At 38.7% G+C, this 20,794-nt stretch overlaps 1 protein-coding gene across 4 annotated transcripts; it reads left to right on the top strand.

Annotated features, from left to right (window-relative positions):
- The first annotated feature begins 174 nt into the window (after nt 1–174).
- LOC109099640 (F-box only protein 34-like) lies at nt 175–20,697 on the top strand. 4 transcript variants are annotated; one of them, XM_042773607.1, is made up of 4 exons: nt 175–378; nt 9,266–9,419; nt 17,482–18,268; nt 18,341–20,697. In XM_042773607.1, exons 2-4 carry the CDS (start codon nt 9,328–9,330, stop codon nt 19,547–19,549), a joined length of 2,088 nt encoding a protein of 695 aa, XP_042629541.1. In that variant the 5' UTR covers nt 175–378; nt 9,266–9,327; the 3' UTR covers nt 19,550–20,697. The 4 variants fall into 4 exon arrangements, with proteins under 4 accessions (XP_042629541.1, XP_018968706.2, XP_042629540.1 ...); XM_019113161.2 differs by having other exon boundaries at nt 17,482–20,697; XM_042773606.1 differs by having other exon boundaries at nt 175–440; nt 17,482–20,697.
- The last annotated feature ends 97 nt before the right edge of the window (nt 20,698–20,794 follow it).

Raw genomic sequence — 20,794 nt, 5'->3', positions numbered from 1 at the left:
ATTAAATTCATCAAATCATCCTATTGGACACAATAGCAATAGCTTCAAAAAATGTATGCAATTTAAAAACCTACACTTGCCCATAACAAGCTCTATATTTCTGTACTGGGTGGATTCGTGCACGCTCGCTCGCGAGTCTTTATGCGCGTGCTCCCAATATATAAGACAGTGCCCGCTGCGCGCTCACCTGTTCTGATCACGCACACACGCACGCGCACAAGCAGGCAGACATGAGGCATTGAGTCCAGAAGGACTCACGACTTAAAAATTATGACAAGATGAGATGAACTGACCACAGTAAAGACAGAAGAACAAGGCGACGAAGAGTTTCTCCCATTAGCACTTCTCCATTTCGACTTTTATTCTATTTTTGCTCAGGTCAGTTTTTAAATCTTCTATTTCCTCATGTTTGGCGTATTACTCCTACGTGTCAGTCATAAGTAAGTTACATTTATATGTGGCTTTAACTGAGTTTTAATGGCTTTAACTTGCATCTAAAGTGAGGAGAATGTAGCATTTATTCTGTGTTGTTGTTGTTTTTTTTTCCTGTTAACTCGGTTTGGCATATGCTGAGCGGAACTAGCATTTAAACACCCCAAAAACAGGACATACGTCCTTTTATAGACTCTAAGTGACTTATTTTTTGATTATTTATTTATTAAGCATGTCTATTTAAACGCATATAATCGTTTAAGTACTATTTTTTTTCTTCTTTCTCTCTCTCTCTCTCTCTCTCTCTCTCTCTCTTTTAAAGAGCAGATGTATGTGATGGCGTTTCTGTCAGTTAGCTTTAGTGCTAATTAAGATAGACGTCTCAGTATTACATTTGAGTATTTTGAGTTATTTATTTATTTATTTATTTATTTTTACTTTTTATCGATATATTTTTTTTAAAGGATACAAGTAAGTGGAGATCATGTTTAACTTGTGGTCCATACTTATTTTTGGTGCAATGGCCTGTTCCTATTTTCTCTGTTACTTATTTTAATTTAAGTTTTAGGTCATTGTGTATTCATTTAATAAAGTGTATCTTACATTTTGGAGAGTTTTAAGCTAGTTCAGATGTGCGGAGTTACAATGGTTCTTGGTAAATTGTTGTTTTTCATTGTCACATTTGAAAAGTTGTGACTCTTGAAGACTTTCATATTAAAAACAAATGAGAATTTAGGCAAACATGCTGAAATAAACCCATCCTAAGTCCTGTTATGAAGAGATGACCACAAATACATGCTGATTATGAGGATATGATTTTAATAGAGATCTTTCTACCTCATCAAACTGCTGTCATTAAACCCAAACACAGACACATCTTGGTGTCCATGTGCATTAGCTGACCTGAGAAAACATGACAAGTTATTGGAGGTAAGTGAGACACTAAAGTAGCAAAGAACATGTAATGTTTAACTACTTGGTTAGACTTCTGAACTTTGTCCCTGCGCAAGGTGTTGACACCAGCACATCAGTCTCAAGGGATGCAGAAAAAATTTAACCGATTTTGACCGATAGATTAGGTAAATTCATTTGCTTATTAAATCGCATTATTCATACAAAATAAAAGTTATTTACAAATATGTTTTAAGCTATTGGCATTTGTTGTCATCACAGAAAAATCAGTTTTGCATATTGATTATCAGACACTTTAAAAGCATGATATTTACCAAAATCAGTCATACAAATTTTTTTTTATTTTTTTTATTTATTTTTTTTTAAGTCAAGCTTGCAGCCAAATTTGATCTGAAGCCTGACTTGTTTTTAACAGGTCAGTTGATACCAACAGTGGGCTGATCTGCAAGCCTTGTTTTTCCACAATGGGGGAGGAGGAACAAGCATTTTGAAGCTCTACAGTTTTGGTAATTGCAGATCAGGAGTGCAAAGAGTGGCTTTTATCTTTGCTGGTCAGCTGTTATGCGGCATGTCAAAACCAGGCCATACATCCCATTAAAGTTGTGATAAATGTCCTCATGCTTATTTGTCAGATGATGATGTGATGGTGGGGTAGCTTTGTTTGTGGTCTCAGCGATTTTCTGCTGTCCTTTTGTTATTAGCTAGGCAGTGTTATCTCATATTCATGTGCATTTACTTTTTCAGGTCATTTTATTTTAGGTGGGTCAATGCGTCAGTGTTTTTTCTTCTGGACGGTCTTTAAATCTAGATTTCAGTCATATCTTTGTGAACAACTGGAGAGTTGCAGAACATGTGTGAAGTTGTTTTGAAGCAAGCATACATTTTGCAATACACAACCCAGAATGTCCAACACCAACCTGACCAGTAAATGACTCTTAAACAAGTTAATGTGATACAGAGGGATACCGTAATTGTATAGGGATTATATACAAATTAAGTTTTTGGTGTTTTGACAAGTTATTTTAGTTATGCCACAGAAATCTAGCATATAGTCTTGGACCATTTCTAATGAGTAGTTTAAACGGTTATCAGGCCAATAAAGAGGTTGGTTTATTTGGCAAGGAAAAGTATTGATTTAAGCAACTGGTGTCAATGTGAAATGTGCAGAATTGCAGTAGCCCTCTTTTGATGTTGCTTTTCTGTCTACCTTATGAAATGTAGTGAGAATATACCTAGTTAAGTGAGCACTTCATAAAACACAATTGAGCCCCACCACCTGTTTGAACGCAATGAGCTTTTGCGAGGGAAGTCTGACAACTGGACTGCTTACCCGCTAAAGAAAACCAGTTTGGCCTCTCGGCCTGGAGTCATGTGGCAAACTAAAGGGAAGTGTGAAGCAGAAAGGTGTACCTTACCTCGCTCTGAAAACCACTGAAAGCTTTTATACAAACTTTTCGCAGGGAAGAAATACCCAGCAGGTTGGGACAAGCTTTTGTCTTGAATATAGGCAGGTCTTGCAGTAAAGTGTGTGGTTGGGATTGCATTGCCCCCATTGGAACTGGGGTTTAGTGTGTTTTTCATCAAGCATGAAATGTGGCAAAATTTATTTGTGTGGCAAAATTTTGCGACGTGTCTGACAAACTCTGCATTATTTGGGCGGCTTGTGAAATACTGAGCCTTTGTTTTTCACAATTATTAATGCACTCTTAATGCATGCAGGTTTCCTGTCAACCTCTGAACGACTCTTTGTTTTTGTTTGACATAATGTTTTTGGTCTAATACATTTGTGGGCAGAAGTGAACAATAGAGATACTAAACTACACACTTTTAAAATGTGTCTTGCCTGAATGACTAATGGTGGACTGAATAATTGGGCTGTTCTTTCCATATTTACAATGACAAGATCCAGCATACAAGATGACCTCATTTGGTTAGTTTGGTGGAAACGGACAATATTGTTTTTGTCAATGAAAATATTTAGTTTATTATTATTATTATTATTATTATTATTATTATTTTAATTGAATAGTGGACAGTTGCCAGCATGTGATTTTCATTAGATACCATTAAGCATATTTTAGTTGACATTTTAGTAGTATTTAGTGCTACTTGGCACTCTTTTTCCTTCCTAGAAAAGTACTTTAGTAGATGGTTTTCAAAGTTTTACCATTTTTTTTTTTTTTTAAATAAGAAACATACACTGATTTACGCTACCATTCAAAATAGGTCAACTGATTGATTTTTACAGACAGCTAGGTTGGACCGCACTGGCCAATACCAATTAATGAACCAACAGTTTTTAAAATGGATACTGAAAGAAAGCAAAAATAGTGCTTTGCTATTTAACAAAAAAGTACTGAGTCATACTTTGTAAATGAATAAAAATATTAATATTAATTATATATTGACCATTTATTTTTCATAGTTCATTAACTATTTTAACAGTTAATGTTGACAGAAGCAACTTTAACATTAAAAAAATTATTAGTAAATGTCGAAATTAACACACACTAACAAGGAAGTTACCTTGAAGTCTAAGTCAAACAATATCTCTGCAGCTTTTATTAACATTTATTACAAATGGACACTTATTGTATATTTTTAACGTTTCATATCATCAGTCAAGCTTAAATATGGTCATCCTCGTATCTACACAAAAGCCATAGAATTTAAATTTCATGTATATTGTATGTATACTCTCGCACTTTATTTGATTCTATTTTAGAACATTTGATGATTATCAGCAAACAGGCAGTTCACGTCTAGAATGAACAGAGAGCAAAACGGAAAGAGAACGCATGATCTAAATTATAGCTCTTTAAATGAAGCATAAAGACTTTATTAGAGCCACAGAAAAACAAACGATTCTCTGAAAAATTCACAATACACAATTTTAGAGCCCTTGGGTGAATTCATTATGTACGTTAAATTACATTATATTTGTCCCAAATCATTGTTAATGTTAAACTGTGTGAATGGCTCTCTGGGGCGTGGCAGGATTTCTGACAGCAAGAACATGGAACCCGGAAAAACTAACAGCATGGATTTTTGCAGATAGTTCCAGCAATCAACTATCGGTGCCTATTAATCGCCAAAACCGATCAATCGGTCGACCTCTGATTCCAAAGTAAAAAAAAAAAAAAAAAAAAAAAAAAACCTAAATAAAAAAAGAAACTAGTACTTTTGTGCAAGAACACATTAAACCATCAGAAGGGGACAGTAAAAACATTTTCAAACCAATTTCAACAATACGAAATGTATTTGAGCACCATATTAGAATGATTTCTGAGGGTCATGTAACGCTAAACACTGGTTTTATGATGCTGAAAATTCAGCTTCTTTTTTACTTATCCATCATACACAAGCTCACTTTAGAGTACTTTTTGTTCATGCTAAACTCTCATTCCACAGGGAAGGACTCATTGCAGACAGTCTGTCGATTCCTACTAAGAACATTAGCGTAGCTGGCACACCTTCTTAATGAGATCATACGGCTGTGTTCACATGTCTGCTCATTACAGAGGTTTATGACACTGGGTGATTTAATAGGAGAGCGAGAGAGAAGACAGATAGCAGTTACAATAGCAACAAATTTGTCTTGGAAACTGACTGCACAAGGTGTGTTCAACATATCAGGTTTCAGTAGGTGAAGAGCGTTTAAAGGCCTGGTTTTGTCTGAGGTCATGCAATGAATGTCTGTTGGTGCTGTATTTTTATGCTGCTTATCCTGGCTGGTTGTATTGGGTTGGGCTGTTGATATGCTTGTTGACCTGACCTAACTATTCCTAGTATGGTGTCAGAGTAGCAGCGTAGTATTTGGCAACAGGATGATTTCACATTCACACACCCATATCGTGAACAGTCCCTCAAAGTGCCACAGAAGCAATTACAGAGCATGTGTGAACTTCTATTGAGATATGGAATTCAGAGCAATGGCTGTTGGGTAATCAGAGACTCTACAGGTAATTGTTGAGATTTCCTCATTAGGGACTTTGAGGCAGATTGATTTGTCTTTGTTGGTAGCGTTTTGAACTACTGTTGACCTCTTTCAAAGGAGTTCAATCTGCTGAGTGGTTAACATTGGTTGGTTCTTGGACTATAAGATAAAGTCTTCTGATATCATATGCAAACATTGAATAGTTACACAAGTCTGTTTGGGAGTAAACACAAATTTTTCATGATAATCTTATGTTAAAATTGCTGCTTTGGAGAATTGGTGTTATATTATACTTTCACATTTTCAATCAATCTGGACGTACATGTCTTATTTACTTCTAAGCTAGCTGTTTATTAAATATTAAACATTAGCACGTATATCAACCATGTATTTGGGTCAGCAATCAAAACAACAGTGGACAGAGAGGGCAAAGATAATCACAAGCTTGTTTGTGATTCAAGAACGTGCAGGAAGGCAACTTGAGAAGAAGGCAAATCATTGCGCAATAGCTCCCCCACAACCCATCTACAGCTCAGTTATGGGAAAGAAAACTCCCAAGTGCTTTGAACTGAATGCGAACCAAATCAAATATAAAAGTGGATTCTGTCTATATGCCTAGTGCATTGAAAATATATTTACTCCTTTTGCTGGATTTGAAATAGAAAACCACAGAGTTACTTCAGTGTTTCTGAGAAGGGGAAGTTGTATTGAAGAACCAGTGGCAAGTGAACTTCTATCTGCTGTGGTGTATTAAGGTAGGCTAAATTTTAGGACGGAAACATAAATGCATACTAGTTTGAGCTTGATTGTTTTGGTTGTTGTTTTGTTGGTCAATGGTTTGATTGCCCATAGCATATTTTTTTCAAGCAGTTTATATTTATTTATATGAATAGCATTTTTTTACAACAATAGTATGTATATATGTTTTGTAATTTTGAAATTAAAAATGATTGTCTCCAATTTAAGCATGCGGTTTAGTAAGCTCATGTGACTCAGAGTAACTTGCTATGGTTTGAAATGCTTATCGATGCGCAATACATACTTTTTTTGCATACCATTTTTAACAAATATTTAGTAGTATACATTGCATACTTTGCAGTGTGTGGTATTTCAGAGTTGAATTCTGAACATGGCCTTGCAGACATGACATGCATCTTTATCACTTTTGGTTTGGACCAAATGTTCCAAGACACTTTCGACCAACTCAAAGCCTCCTCTGTTTGCGAGAGCAGCTGAAAATGATTGGGTTTGTACTGTGAGAGGTGCGTGGTTCTTTGATTTATGTTCTTGCGTTTTTATAGGGCCTGAGTTCTGGAAAAATCTATGAAAGCGATTGTAGCAGCTGGTCTGTTTTAGACAGTCTGGAAATGGCATTGTGTAAGCTTAGCAGCCGCCCCACCTCTCCTTTTTCATGAGTGCCATTGTTTTTGGAAAAGCGTGAGCAAGTTCAGGTAAAGGAAGTGCGATATGAGAAGTTATCGGGTCTTTAAAGGATGTCATACGTACATTGTGCAGTTATGTGTGCATATTTCGGTGTGGCAGTGTTTGTCTCACGTCTTGTTTTGCTTGCATCACTGCATGTAAAGTTTGTGAGGTGTGTGCATGCAGATTCTGCACTCTGTGTGCGTTCTTCAGAGAAGGTCCAAAAGTATTGATTATCTTTGCCATTTATAGGCATGCAGTGATCTTGAATAGCCCATTGGCTCCTTATTGGACCTGCGTTTATTTCCTCCGACAGGCGCACACGTGCTTGTAAGTGGAGCCCTCCTGTCCCGGCCAATCACAGCTGCTTGGGTGAAATTCTGGAGGGTGTCAGTCAGACCAATAAAACCACGTGCTGTGCCGAAGACTGTGTACATACTTTCCCTGTGTAATGGAATACTGTGCAAATGTCAGAGCGGAGGAATTTGCAATGCATTGACTTGTCGAATAGCTTGGATACATGTGAGTAAAAAAAAGACACTTAAAGATTAAAGTATGTTTAAAATGGTTACAGTCAATCGTTTGAGAAACATTGTCATTGTTTTAAGGATCATTTTTTGACAATGCGCAGGTTGTGAATTTGCTACAGGAGCTGCATGAACATGCTAGTACTCGGAACGCATGGATAGAAAGAGGAAATGAACCTATCTCTGCTTTGTTTTGGTCTCTCCGTTGAGACCATGTAATCTTGTCCTCACTGGTGAGCTCAGCCAGTGTCCGTTTTATTAGCCAGTGTTTCGTTGTGGGCTTATGGAAACAACAAAAATATTAAAAAAACAAAAACATCCATTTTCATACCTATCTCCCCACCATTGAAGAATCACCTCTAAAAAAACAATCTGCTTAGCTGCTTTTCTTGCCCCTGGAGAGGGAATGGGCATAAGAAATCCAGAGCCATGTGTTCTGTTCAGCTTCACATGCACTTATCTATGCTGTTTTATTTCTGTTTCCAGATTATGTCCATCATAATCATTTGAGCTGTAGTTTGACCGTCAGAATGAGAATTTTAAAAATCATTTGACATGATATACTATTACAGTCTTATTGCAGCTTTTTTTTATGTAGTCTTGATTTTTTTTATATATATATATATATATATATAATCTTAACAATTTCTAAACAAATTGTTCCTTTCCCTTTAAAACCAATTTTGTAACAATTAATTAAAAAAATAAAAAAAAAAAAGTGATCCAGTTTGTTACCAATTCAAGTTATTAAAGCTTTCTCAAGTCAATGTTCTGTCTCTTACCTTGGCTTCTGTGCCTGTCTTTGTGATATAGCCTAGTTATTTTAGAATTACACCCTTACAAGTGCTTAATTCATACTATATTTGCTATTTAAGTTAAACTGTGGTCATACTATGCTTTTTGAATGCACAACTACATCAGACCCTTCACACTTGCAAACCATGCAGATTTGAGTTTTATCCAAGAGTTCAATCTGTGATGCTTTGTTCAAATGCCTTGTGCAAATTTGCAAGTCAGAGTTTACTAAACTTTCAGTAGACAAAACTTTCTGGCCCTCTGTGACCACGACTTAATTCTTTTTGACATGAAATACTCCATAATTGCCATAAGACCCCATAATGCATTACAGCCATAACCACGCCATCTCATTGGAATGTAAAGTTTCATGTTCTATTGAGGCACAGCATTTATAGCCCTTGCAAGTGGTTAAAATTACCACTACAAAATACTCAGGGTACTAGAGAATGTATAGATTGCAAACTTGTGTCAGAATGTGTTTTTGTTTGCCATTAGTCAACCTTTAAAACCTGAAGTGATAGTGCAACCTTTAAAAACCTGAAGTGGTCATTGAGTGCATTTACATGTGCTGCTAACTTTCAAAAACCAGCTCATGAAAACCAGGTGCAAGAAAACATGTTTGTGCCAGATTTCAAAATATCAATGTTTTCTTCTATATCGGCATTAAAATGGACAATGAATCAGCTGGGATTATGGGAAAAAATCAATGTATGCAGATTGCCATTTATATGACCTATCTGTTTTTAGCAGATGTTAAAAAGGTGACTTGCAAATTCTAAATACTACAACAAAAGCATTGCAACCCTAGGGCTACTGTAACATGAGAAGTGCTGCAAGGTTCCAGAACTGATTAGTAAAGTACCAAATATGAGCTACTACAAAGTTGTACATGAGACATTGTGAGACCACAGAAAGAGAACTGAGAGGGGTTAACAGTAAGTGTTTTAAAAGTAAACAGTGAGTCAAGTGCTCACGAAAGGATCTTTAGATGTTTCCTGGTAGATAGATTCAGCTGTTCTAATGGATGCTTTTACTGCTGGTAGAACTGCCCAACTGTACAAACTAATAAAACATATCTGCAATAAATTAACTATTCTATAAAATACTATAGTTGGTAGTAAGTCTACACTGTAAGGGTCTTATGTTTCAAAACTCTCCATATATAGACTCTGTACATGTGTATACAAGTTGAAAAGACAAACTTTTCTTAATTTTGGCCATCAATGTTGTTTTGCAGTGAGGCTGGAGTCCTGAGCCCTTCTGTTGGGAGACATCGCTCGTGCTGGAGGGAGGAGCCTAATGCCTCAGAAATGTGAAACTATCAGTTACTGCAACCCCACCCCTTACCGGGAACCACGGTTACGAGCCTCCAATCCACCATCAGTCTGGAGGTAATTAGTACTTACTTCATTCAAGCCTATACATGACATCACACATTTTGAGGATAATTTAATGGTAATTTTCTCACATTTGTTTAGATGGAACGAATCCATTTTAGCTTCTGCTATTCATTTCCAGAAAAACAACAAACTCTTTCATCTGCTCATCATCATCATGATGGATGTCGCCTTCCATCCAGGGTGTTTTTTTTATTAATCTGTTTGGACAAGACAGCCAAAATTGACACTTAACAAAATGTGTTTTTATAACCAAAACTTTATAGAGACATTTACCATGTAGATTTGACATTGATTTTGTGTTGATCTGTGGCAGAACTGTTAGCACACTTTGAGCCATGGTGCTCATGTAGACAATTTACCTTCCTAATATGTCTGTCAGTAAAAGAAAGTTTTGCTTTTAATATACTGAGTTGGAGAAAAACAAGCTGTTCTGCATTTGTTTAGCTTCACAAAAAGAGAGATCCTGTTTCCATCTCGCCTTTAATTACCACTCTGTTGCCTTGTCTCACTAAGATACATGAGCTATAGACTGTGGCAACACGTGTGTGCAGACCCAGATTCTCAGCCTTTTCTTCAGGAAGAACAGAGTGTTACAACATAATTGGAGAAAAGTAGACTTTATAATCGTGACCTCATCCTTGTTCACTTCCCCCCCATCCCCATCAGTTGGACAGGTCCTCTGGCAGGCCCTTGTAGAGGAAGTCTTGAGCGTTTACAAGAAGAGAGGAGCAAACAAATCTCCTGTTAACTGAAGCAGTGTGCTGATTCCAGTATGAGCTCACTTCATCCTTTGACATAACTAGTTCTGATGTTTTGCATTTTCACTTGTGGGTATTTGTTTTCTTTTTACTTAATGCTGTTGTGCTTTTGTGCCCTCAAATTATCATTAGCTCACATGTTAGTTGGCCCCTGGTCTCAAGGAAACTCTGAGTTGTGGGTGCGTTGAGGGCAAGGGCTGGGCGGCAGCTGAATGTTGTTTCCAGGTTGTGTAATGGGTAAAAATCAGCATTTGAGCGCCAGATAGGACCTGGCGTGCCTCCAGGGTAATCATACTCCCGTCCAGCAATGGTTCTGCAGTGTGTTCCTCTGCAAACTGGGAAGTTCTTTAGAGATTGTGAGCTAATCATTACAGTTCTTTGGTCTGTTTTATGTGGTATTTTGTCATCCATCAATATATAAGTCAAATTACGTGTTTAACCGTTGATGTTTATCATTTCATGAACAAAGGGGAAAGCTAGGTAACTTGATCCATAAAGTTCCTGTATTGAGTGCTTATGTTTTTAATCAGACTGCCTTGTCCTTTATGTCTGGTCAAATTATTTTCAACTGCTGAATTTATGTACCTCTAAAGAGAATATACTGTATTTGAGCTTTGCTAGCTCAAAAATTTTTGCAAGATCAGGAAATCCGAGGCAGGGTTGTACCAGGAAATGTGAGTGCGCCCGTATCCATAGACAATCAAAGCCACTGTTGACTTGACTTTTGTGTTGTCCCACTTTTTGTCCAAGACACCAGCTCAACAAAATGATTCTGACCTTAGAGATTGGCCTCTTCTGCTGTTTGTCACAAAGGAAGGTTGGCACAGAAGGAGATGTGCTGGTCTATGCAAGCTTTCCATGGACACAACACATCAGTGTTTCTCAACTGGTGGGTCACAAGACCGTTCAGAGTGGGTCACGGAGTGTACAGTCAAAAAAACAAACTATCCTGTCAGACGGTATACTGCGCTCGTAGTTCGCATTCTACAATTGCACACGCAAATTTTGTATATGTTTAAATGGCTGTGCTGGATCATACCAACTAAATTGTATTAACAAAAACAAGTTTGGGACTGCTATTGATTAGCCTTACCTTATTGGCTGTTTATTCATCAGTATTAATCATATTCTTACAATCAATGTGTTAAGTAAAGGGAGACAGTACTAGTGTGTATTTCACATTTTTTTGTGAAACAAATTTGATGACTTTTTTTTTTTTAAAACAAATTATATCTTTCTATCAGGGCTCTACAATTTAAAAAAATTTAGGAGCACATAAATTCAGGATCACCTTCTGATCAATATTACAAGGTATTATTTGACTCAAATTAATTTACTTTTTTTTTTTTTTTTTTTTTTTTTTACCTTTTGTAATGACATTTTTTTTTTTCTAACTTTATTAAGTGTCATCTTTTGTGAAAATCAAAAATTTTATAAGCTTTCTCAAAATTTCTATTTAAAACAGACTAGGAAGGATAATTTACCAATTAAATGAAATCAGTTTTAACAAAATTAATTTGCACTACAGAGGTGCAAAGAAGAACACAAAATGGCATGTAGGTATATTTAAAGATGTTTAATGAGGCTCAGAGGTGGCATGAGTGCAGTTAAATTAATAAATGTTGAGATTAATGTTTTTTTTTTTTTTAAATTATAGCATTTTGGGTGTATAAATATTAAATTATTTACTTTAAAAAAAGAAATATTATTTTCTATTTAATAATAGAAAAATAATAAAAATGTAATTTATTAAATTATGATATTTTAAAAATGAAATAAAAACTGCCAGTAGGTGGTGGCAAGTCACTGGTTTTGTCACTGAGTTGATTTGTTGATAATGAGGATTCTGAGCTTGTATAACTCAGCACTGAACAAAACTCTGGTGTTTTGAGCAGCTAATTAACACTGATTAAAAATCAACCAAAAGAAACAACATATATCACTACTAATCATTACTCGACACTGCAAAAACACCTTGTAAGTAGAAACCTTTGAAGCTCCCCTGAGTGCAAACAAATATGCTGATCCGGCCAGTTGGGCCTCGTGCTTCTAAATATTTTTTCCATAACCACAATAACCATTCTAAAAATCAACTTAAAAATCACTACAAAACCACAAATATAAGTGCATCTATTTATTATATTACAAAAGTATATATGTGTATGTGTATATGTATATATATATTATGTAAAATGTGTGTGTGTGTGACCCTGGACCACAAAACCAGTCTTAGGTGTCAATTTGTCAGCTTTCCATTGATGTATGGTTTATTAGGATAGGACAATATTTGGTCGAGATACAACTATTTGAAAATCTGGAATCTGAGGGTGCAAAAAAAAAAATCGCCTTTGAAGTTGTCCAAATGAATTCTTAATGCATATTACTAATCAAAAATTAAGTTTTGATATTTACGGTAGGAAATTTACAAAATATCTTAATGGAACATGATCTTTAACTAATATCCTAATGATTTTTGGCTTAAAAGAAAAATCGATAATTTTGCCAAAGTTTTTTTTTTGGCTATTGCTAAAAATATACCACATGGACTTAAGACTGGTTTTGTGGTCCAGGGTCACACACACATTTTATTTATATATATATATATATATATATATATATATATATATATATATTCAGGGCTCTACAGTGTGATAAAATGTGGTTCCAATAGCCGAACCAGTTGAGAACCCCTGCACCAACTGGTATTCACACTTGTCAATGGATATGCCACTTTACATGTTTGCTATCCAATGAATGGCTGCAGCTCAAGTTCTTCCACACTTTTTGAGTGAGCAAGTCGCCTCCCACTCTCACTTTGGCTCTGAAATAACTGTCCACACTGTCCAAATGCCATCCCATGTTAAGTCACGTGAGAATCCCCAGTACCACTTCATCAGGTCTGAATCTGCAGTGGAAGAATGCCTTATATGCACTTGTGTCTGTGAGAGTTCAGTCCTCCCACACAGATACTGCTATTGGCGGTGCTGCAGGCTTGTTTGTAGGGCAGCTTGGTCTTTGTCAGCTGAGTGCTTGTGTAAGAGCCCAGCTGTGTCTGGACCTGGGTGGCTCTGCTCCTATTATGTCAGCCTAAGGGTCAGAGGGAACAGCTAGCCCTTGTGCTCACTGTGATACTTCTTCTGGAGTTATATGCCATTTTGCATGTGCTATACAATCACATGCTAAACACATTACTAAGAACCTGCAAAACTTATAAGCTTCCACCATCAAATTCTATAAGTTAACACCTTTATAAACTATTAGAGAATCCACTCCCTAATCGAAAGATAGTCAGACTCCCCAATAAAAGAGTATTGAGTTCGAGTCTCGGGCCGGCAGGAATTGTGGGTGGGTGGAGTGCATGTACAGTTCTCTCTCCACCTTCAATACCATGACTTAGGTGCCCTTGAAGCACCGAACCCCCCAACTGCTCCCCCGGGCCGCAGCAGCATAAAAATGGCTGTCCACTGCTCCGGGTGTGTGTTCACAGTGTGTGTGTGCGTTCACTGCTCTGTGTGTGCACTTCGGATTTTATAAATAAAGAGCACGAACACTGAGTATGGGTCACCATACTTGGCTGAAAATCAAACCAAACAAAAACTATTGTTTCATTATTCTAGTGTTTTAGAGCTAATGTGCATGAACAGAATGCTCTGTTGCAAATTATAAAGTAGGCAATTAAAGAAATTACTTTTTGGTATTGTTAGTTTTTATTGACTAGAGACATGCATCTTATAGGAATAGTTCACTTCCTCATCCATTTCCAAGCCTGTATGATCTGCTAACACTGAAGAATGTTTAGCAGAATATGTTGCTTTTTGTCCATACAGGGACAGCATGTAGTAAACCTGGACTGTCAGGCTTCAAATCCCATTTAACTCGTCCCATATTTACATTTACATTACATTTAGTCACTTTGCAGACGTCTTTATGCTAAGCGACTTACAATTGGGGAATACCTTAAGCGATTCTTTTTAAAGAGGCAAACAGACACAGGAAGTGCTCATAATACCAAGTTTCGGGTATTGTTCAAATAAGTACAACCTAGAAAGGGAAGGAATAAATAGAGAAAGACATGTTTTTTTGTTTTTGTTTTTTTTTAATTGAGGATGAAGTAAAGTGGCATCAAAAGAGATGAGTTTTCAACTGTCACGTGAAAATTGTCAGGATTCAGCATTCCGGGGAAGATCATTCCACCAGCCAGGGATGGTGAACGAGAATGTTCTGGAAAGTGATTTTGAGCCTCTCTGTGATGGTACGATGAGGCGTCGCTCATTAGCGGATCTCACACTTCTGGAGGGGATGTAGATTTGTAGTAGTAAGTGGAAGTAGGCGGGTGCTGAGCTTGTGGCTGTTCTATATGCAGGCATCAATGTCTTGAACTTGATGCGAGCCGCAACCGGAAGCCAGTGCAAGGAGATAAACATGGGCTCTTTTGGGCTCGTTGAAGACTAGTCATGCCGCTGCATTCTGAATCATTTGTAGAGGTTTGATTGTGCTTGATGGAAGTCCAGCCAGACGAGCATTGCTGTAGTCCAGCCTAGAAATGACAAGGGCCTGGACAAGAAGTTGTGCAGCATGCTCTGCTAGAAAGGGCCTGATCTTTCTGATGTTGTGCAATGCAAACCTGCAAGATCGAGCAGTCTTTGCAATGTAGTCTTTGAAGGTCAGCTGTAGGTGATGTTCTTTCATTCATGCCAAGATGTCCGCCAGGCAGCCTGAGATCTGTGCAGCTACCGTTGGATCATCTGGTTGAAATGAGAGATAGCGCTGTGTGTCATCAGCATAACAATGGTAGGAGAAGTCATGTTCCTGTATGATGGGAACCAGTGATGTAGTGTATATGGAGAAGAGGAGGGAGAAACCCCAGTGGCCAGTTGATGTGCTTTGGATACCTCCCCACCCCAGGCCACCCTGAAAGACCAGTGAGATTGGATTCAAACCAGTGAAGTGGAATCCCTGAGATGCCTAGTAATGAGGGCAGACAGGAGGATCTGATTATTGACAGAAGCTATGTTTCCATCCACCTATATTTATGTGCATTTTGGATTATCTCATAAAAAAAAAAAGAAACCGCTGTCTGGAAATGCCAAGTTACGCATTAATTCTAAAAATGTTCATTAAAAAAAACTAATGCGCACAACTGAGTAGGATAAACTTTTTATCCGATAAGAAAAAATTTGCATAAACTATGATGGAAACACATTTACCGAATAAATTCCACCATGCGCATTGCAAAAGTCCTGTGACTTTGTGCTATGAGCAAGATAACTTGACTTAACCAGCGGAATGATCTTGTTCAAAGCATCTATATATTGTTTTGGTCGTTCTGAAATGCCTGAGAAAAGTTTGTCATCAAAGTATTTCTGTATGATTATTGTCTTGCACGACTAAGTGGCATCCAGCAGGCATCCACTTCTAAAAGCAGTGACCGCATTTATTGTGTTATGTCTGCTCTCTCTGAAGCGAAAGTAATTTATTACGTATGAAAATTCAGTGGCTTCTTGTTTTCTTAAGAGATATTTAGTGCCAGTTTATCAGTAATCATTTTGTTTTCTTTGACTCGTTGGATGGAAACTGTGCTTTATTCGCAAATGTTTTATGTGATATTTCGGTTTTGCACATATGTTAAATTCGCATCTTTGAATGGAAACATGGCTAGTGTCAAAAGCAGCAGATAGATCCAGCAGAATAAGAACTGATGATTTGGAATCAGTTTTTGCAATCCGCAAGGCTTCCGTGACTGACAGTAGCGCAGTCACAGTTGAATGGCCACTCCTGAAACCTGACTGGTTAGTGTCCAGTTTGTTGTTCTGTGAAAAACAATGAAACCTGGTTGAAAACAACTCGTTCAAGGGTTTTCACTATGAATGGAAGGAGAGAGACTCGTCTGTAGCTGTCTATAAGCGAAGTGTTTAATGTAGGTTTTTTGAGCAGTGGGGTTACCTGAGCATACTTGAATGCAGAGGGGAAAGTGCCCATGAGGAGAGATGTATTGATGTGTGTGAGTGCTGGTAAGAGTGTAGGAGAGATTGCTTTGTGAAGGTGTGAGGGGATTGGGTCTAGAGGGCATATTGTAGGATGGCTGGAGAGGAGAAGTTTTGATACTACTGCCACAGTGTGGGGTCAGAAGGAGAAGATGGGGGTTTTAGCACTGGGTGTGGTTGGTTTGAGGTCCTGTGTGTGGTTGAGAATTGACTACTGATTGTTCTGGTTTTGTCTGTGAAGAATGTGACGAAATCATCAGCTGTTATAGAAGTGGTAGGAGGTGGTGGAGGGGGACAGAAGAAAGAATTGAATGTTTTGAAGAGATTACGTGTGTCTGGAGCGCTGTTGATCTTGTTGTGGAAATATGAAGGTTTGGCAGTATGGACTTCAACAGAGAAAGATGAAGGCAAAGACTGAAACATACTCAGGTCTGACATATCTTTTGATTTGCACCATTTTCTCTCACTGCCCTGAGTTTAGTCCGATGTTCACGAAGAACATCGGATAACCAGGGGTTAGAAGGGGCAGCCTGTGCTGGCCTGGAGGAGAGAGGATAAATATAGTCTAGACAAGAGGTTATAGTAGAGCATGAAGTGTCAGTTGATGGATTCACATCCAGACATGAGAAATGGGTAGGTGAGGGAAGAGAGGAGGATACTACAGAGGAAAGATGGGAGGGGTAAAGGGAGCGTGGGTTTCATCTAACCGGTTAAGTGGGTTTCAAGTAACCGGTATAGGGGTTGGTGGCACACAGGTAGAAAAATGTAGCTTAAATGTAATGAAGATATGTAGGGGACGGGGTTCTACCAAAATGTTGTCTGCAATTGGTTGCCTGAATTGTGCGTGCTTGTAGTGGCAAGACGTTTGACATCAAATGAAGCAAGGAGTGAATGGAAGTCTGTAGCATAAGGCTTGTCCAGATGAATGTTGAAGTCGCCCAAGACTAAAAGTGGACTGCCATCCCCTGGAAATGAGGACAGCAGCCCATCTAGCTCCTCTAGGAAGGTGCCTAGAATTTGCCCAGGAGGGCAGTAAATTACCACAACCTTGAGTTTAATAGGAGCTGTTACAGTTATCGCATGATATTACTGTACTGATATTATTTCAAGTCTTACAAAGCCATACAACACAAACTTTGTATAATTTGTATGAATGGACAGAAGTTCTACTGGACTGAAAGATTCCTTTAAGATGCTTATGTTACCTTGGAATAGTGAAAGTGTTTTTTTTTTTTTTTTTTTTTAAACCAGTTTTTTAGTGGAACACCTTGTATTTGTTTTTAAATTCTCTCTTTTATACCTTTTTCTTAGGTTTACCACCATCAAGCCATACCCCAAACCACAAGATAAAGAGATGCATCGGGAATCTGTGCACGATGGAACAAGAGGCCTCCATGCCAACCAGCAGGGAGTGCTCAAGAAAGAGTGGGGCATTCGCCAGGAGTGTGGGCTCATGGGCTCATCTGGCAACGGTACAGCCAACCGGTGTCCCCTCAGTGTCATCTCCACCAACACCCTCCGATGTAGCAGTGGGAGTAATGTACAAACTAGAGTTAGTGCGGCTCGCAAGAGCAGAGCATCCTCTGTCACAACATTTACCAGTTCTTTAGTTCTGCTCTCACCTTCGACTGGTTTGGAGAATGAAGGCTCATTTAGGATCTACCAAGGAGAAGATGCAGAGGGGTTTTTGGATATATGGGCTGTCATTAAACGTGGAAACACAAAAGAGAAAATCGCCATTTTTGCATCTCAGAAGTGTGGAAGTACTTGCAGTAGTGTTATTGACAACACCTCAGAAAAAGAAGCCATTGCCCCAGAGCTGTGGACTGTCTCTGTGAAAAACAAAGGATGCTGGGATGGTGACTGGTCTGTGGCTAAGCGCAGGAGAAGGTCTGGAAACCCAGACAAGTCAAAAAGTATGGAATCTTCTCCAAAAACTGAAATACCTAAAGTATCTCAACAAGAGACCCTCAATGAGAACGCAAGTCCTTGCAAAGGAGTTGCTGAGGATGCAGTCAAGACAGAGAGAGAAGATGAAAAGTCGCTTTCTGTGGTGGAGATGGTGGCATACTTGGAGCAAAGAGCCAGCGACCAACAGGTGAGCTCTAAAGTCCCATTCTTACGCAGCACCAGCACCATCACTCTGTCTAAAGTTGGAACCATCCCTCAGCCTGCAGAGCAGCAGTCCAAGGTTGCAGAAAAGCTGGAGGTCCAGGAGGAGGAAGGCGAGTCTGTTCGAGTTCTGGATATGGTGGCCAAGTTGGAGTCGCAGTGCCTGACTAGACAAAGCCTCCGGGAAGGTGGAGGAGACCTCTCTCGAAACAACAGCTTACGGAGGAAGGTGGGGCGTGTGCTTCTGGCAGGGTCAGAACCTTACTCGCTGCTGTCACAACAAGTGTCACCTTCTGTCCCTCAGGACTGTAGAGTTGAGAGTGTCCCACAGCACCTGGATCGTGATTTAGACAAACTGAGTTCCCCACCTAAGACCCTTGAGCCGATAGAGACCTTGCAGTGTGGGCTTGACACCTGTGGCCTCAAGGAGGAAGAAAGTTCTTGTATCTCAAGACAGGAAACTAGCACAGCTGTTGAGACCATGCAGTCCTCACCAAAGGATGCCAGCTCAGAGTGCAGTGAGGAACAGATACCAGGCATGTTGTTCTTTGCCAGATCATCTTCTCAGCCTCTGAAGGAGCAGCAACTGCCCTCTTCATCAAATAGCAGATTGCAGAACAAAGAGCCTTCTCACATCCAGTACCTTGAGCCTTCTGTTGACACTTCAGTGTCTTTCAGAGAGGAGAGCAGGGATGGACTTGTGGGTGACCAAAATCATCCAAACTTAGAGGACACCAAGGGAGGGGAGACTTGCTTAGTTAGTCAGGAGCCTGTGCCTATTCCATTACGCCGCCTGGTGTCTCATGAATTCCTAGAAGCTCGCTTCAAGATCCAACTGCTTTTGGAACCTCAGCAGTACATGGCTTTCCTGCCACACCACATCATTGTAAAGATCTTCTGCTTGCTGCCTACCGAGAGCCTGGCTGCCCTCAAGTGCACCTGCCATTACTTTAAATTTATCATTGAGAGTTACGACATACGGCCGGCGGACTCTCGTTGGGTGAGTGATCCACGCTACAAAGATGATCCCTGCAAGCAGTGCAAAAAGCGATATGACCGTGGTGATGTTTCACTCTGCCGTTGGCATCATAAGCCCTACTGCCAGGCACTACCATATGGCCCAGGCTACTGGATGTGCTGCCGCAGATCTCACAAAGACACACCTGGTTGCAATGTGGGACTTCATGACAACCACTGGGTCCCTGCCTTTCATAGCATCAACATGCCAATTTATAAGAAAAGCAGGGACACTAACGAGGATCTGTAGTGTGCCAGAAAGACAACTGCAGTGTGGGTTTTATTACTGAGGCTTGTGTATATGTGAGAGTAACTAGTGTGAATAGGCTGTGTGTTTCTTGTGCCTACATGTTGCCAATGAGCATGTGCGCTTTTGATGTATAATGCTTACAACCAGGTTGCTGAAACTAAAAAGAAATTGCCTGGTCTTTATATTTCTACTCTGCCAACCAATCACCAATTCCCCTGTCGAAAACCCTCCTCAGGTCCTTAATGTTGGTCTGCACTTTAACCTTTAAAGATTGAATTTTGCAGAGTTCTATCTGGGTACTGCTTGATGATTTTTACTTCGAGTAAGCATTAATGACTAACTTATTTTTTCAATCCACCCACCATTCTTTTTCTGTAACACACCCTGACTATTTCCTGCACTGATGTTGACTTGGCCTAATATTGAACATTTTTGAGCATTGCAGTTCTGTTTATCTCCCAATGTACTTGCATATATGATTAAATCATTGGCCATAAGGGAAACTTTAAACAAGGGCACAATGAGTAACTGATACATTTGCTCCATTTCCCCATCTTCCATTATCATCTCTTAGTACTGTTAAAAAGTCTTGGGATGCTATGTGGCGAAATGACTTCGCAACTTGATGGGATTGACTTTTTGAGATTGTTCTGAGCCCAGATGTTTACATTGTACATAGCACAGAATCCTATATATCATAACAGGGTGATGAATGATGGCACGAATGTGGTGTGAAATGCATTTAATCTTAATATGGGGTAAAATGCCTTGTTCTTTTTATGCTAACTTTTTTTTGTGTGTGTGTATATAGATATCTATGTAAAATGGTCGCTCTTGTTCTGCAGTGGGACTCTTATTATATAAACCTGTGAACAGGGAGTGCATATTCTTCTCAGATTTTAAGTATTGATATCTCCCTTATTTGATGTGTTTTTTGACAGAAAACATTTGAATGTGGGAAGAGTTTTGACAGTGTGACATCTTGACAGTGACTAACTGAACACCATCTGAAAAAAAGAAAAAAAAAATCATTGCAATATACTGTTTTCCAAAGAGTGTCAGAGTTTTAAAAATAAATGACATGGCTGTGCTCTGGCTGTTAAGGCATTTTACTTCAATAAAGTATATCTTGAAGAATTTGTAACCAATGTTCTGCTCTCTCTCTCTCCTTTTTCTTTCTTGCACTGTTTCAATCCATAGAAGACAACCTTAGACAGAACACTTGTATTAACCAGTAAATTTATG

Source organism: Cyprinus carpio, chromosome A17 (genome assembly GCF_018340385.1).
Source record: "Cyprinus carpio isolate SPL01 chromosome A17, ASM1834038v1, whole genome shotgun sequence".
Lineage (NCBI taxonomy): Eukaryota > Metazoa > Chordata > Actinopteri > Cypriniformes > Cyprinidae > Cyprinus > Cyprinus carpio.
The sequence above is the reverse complement of the archived record's forward strand: the minus strand, read 5'-3'. Positions and strand labels throughout refer to the sequence as shown.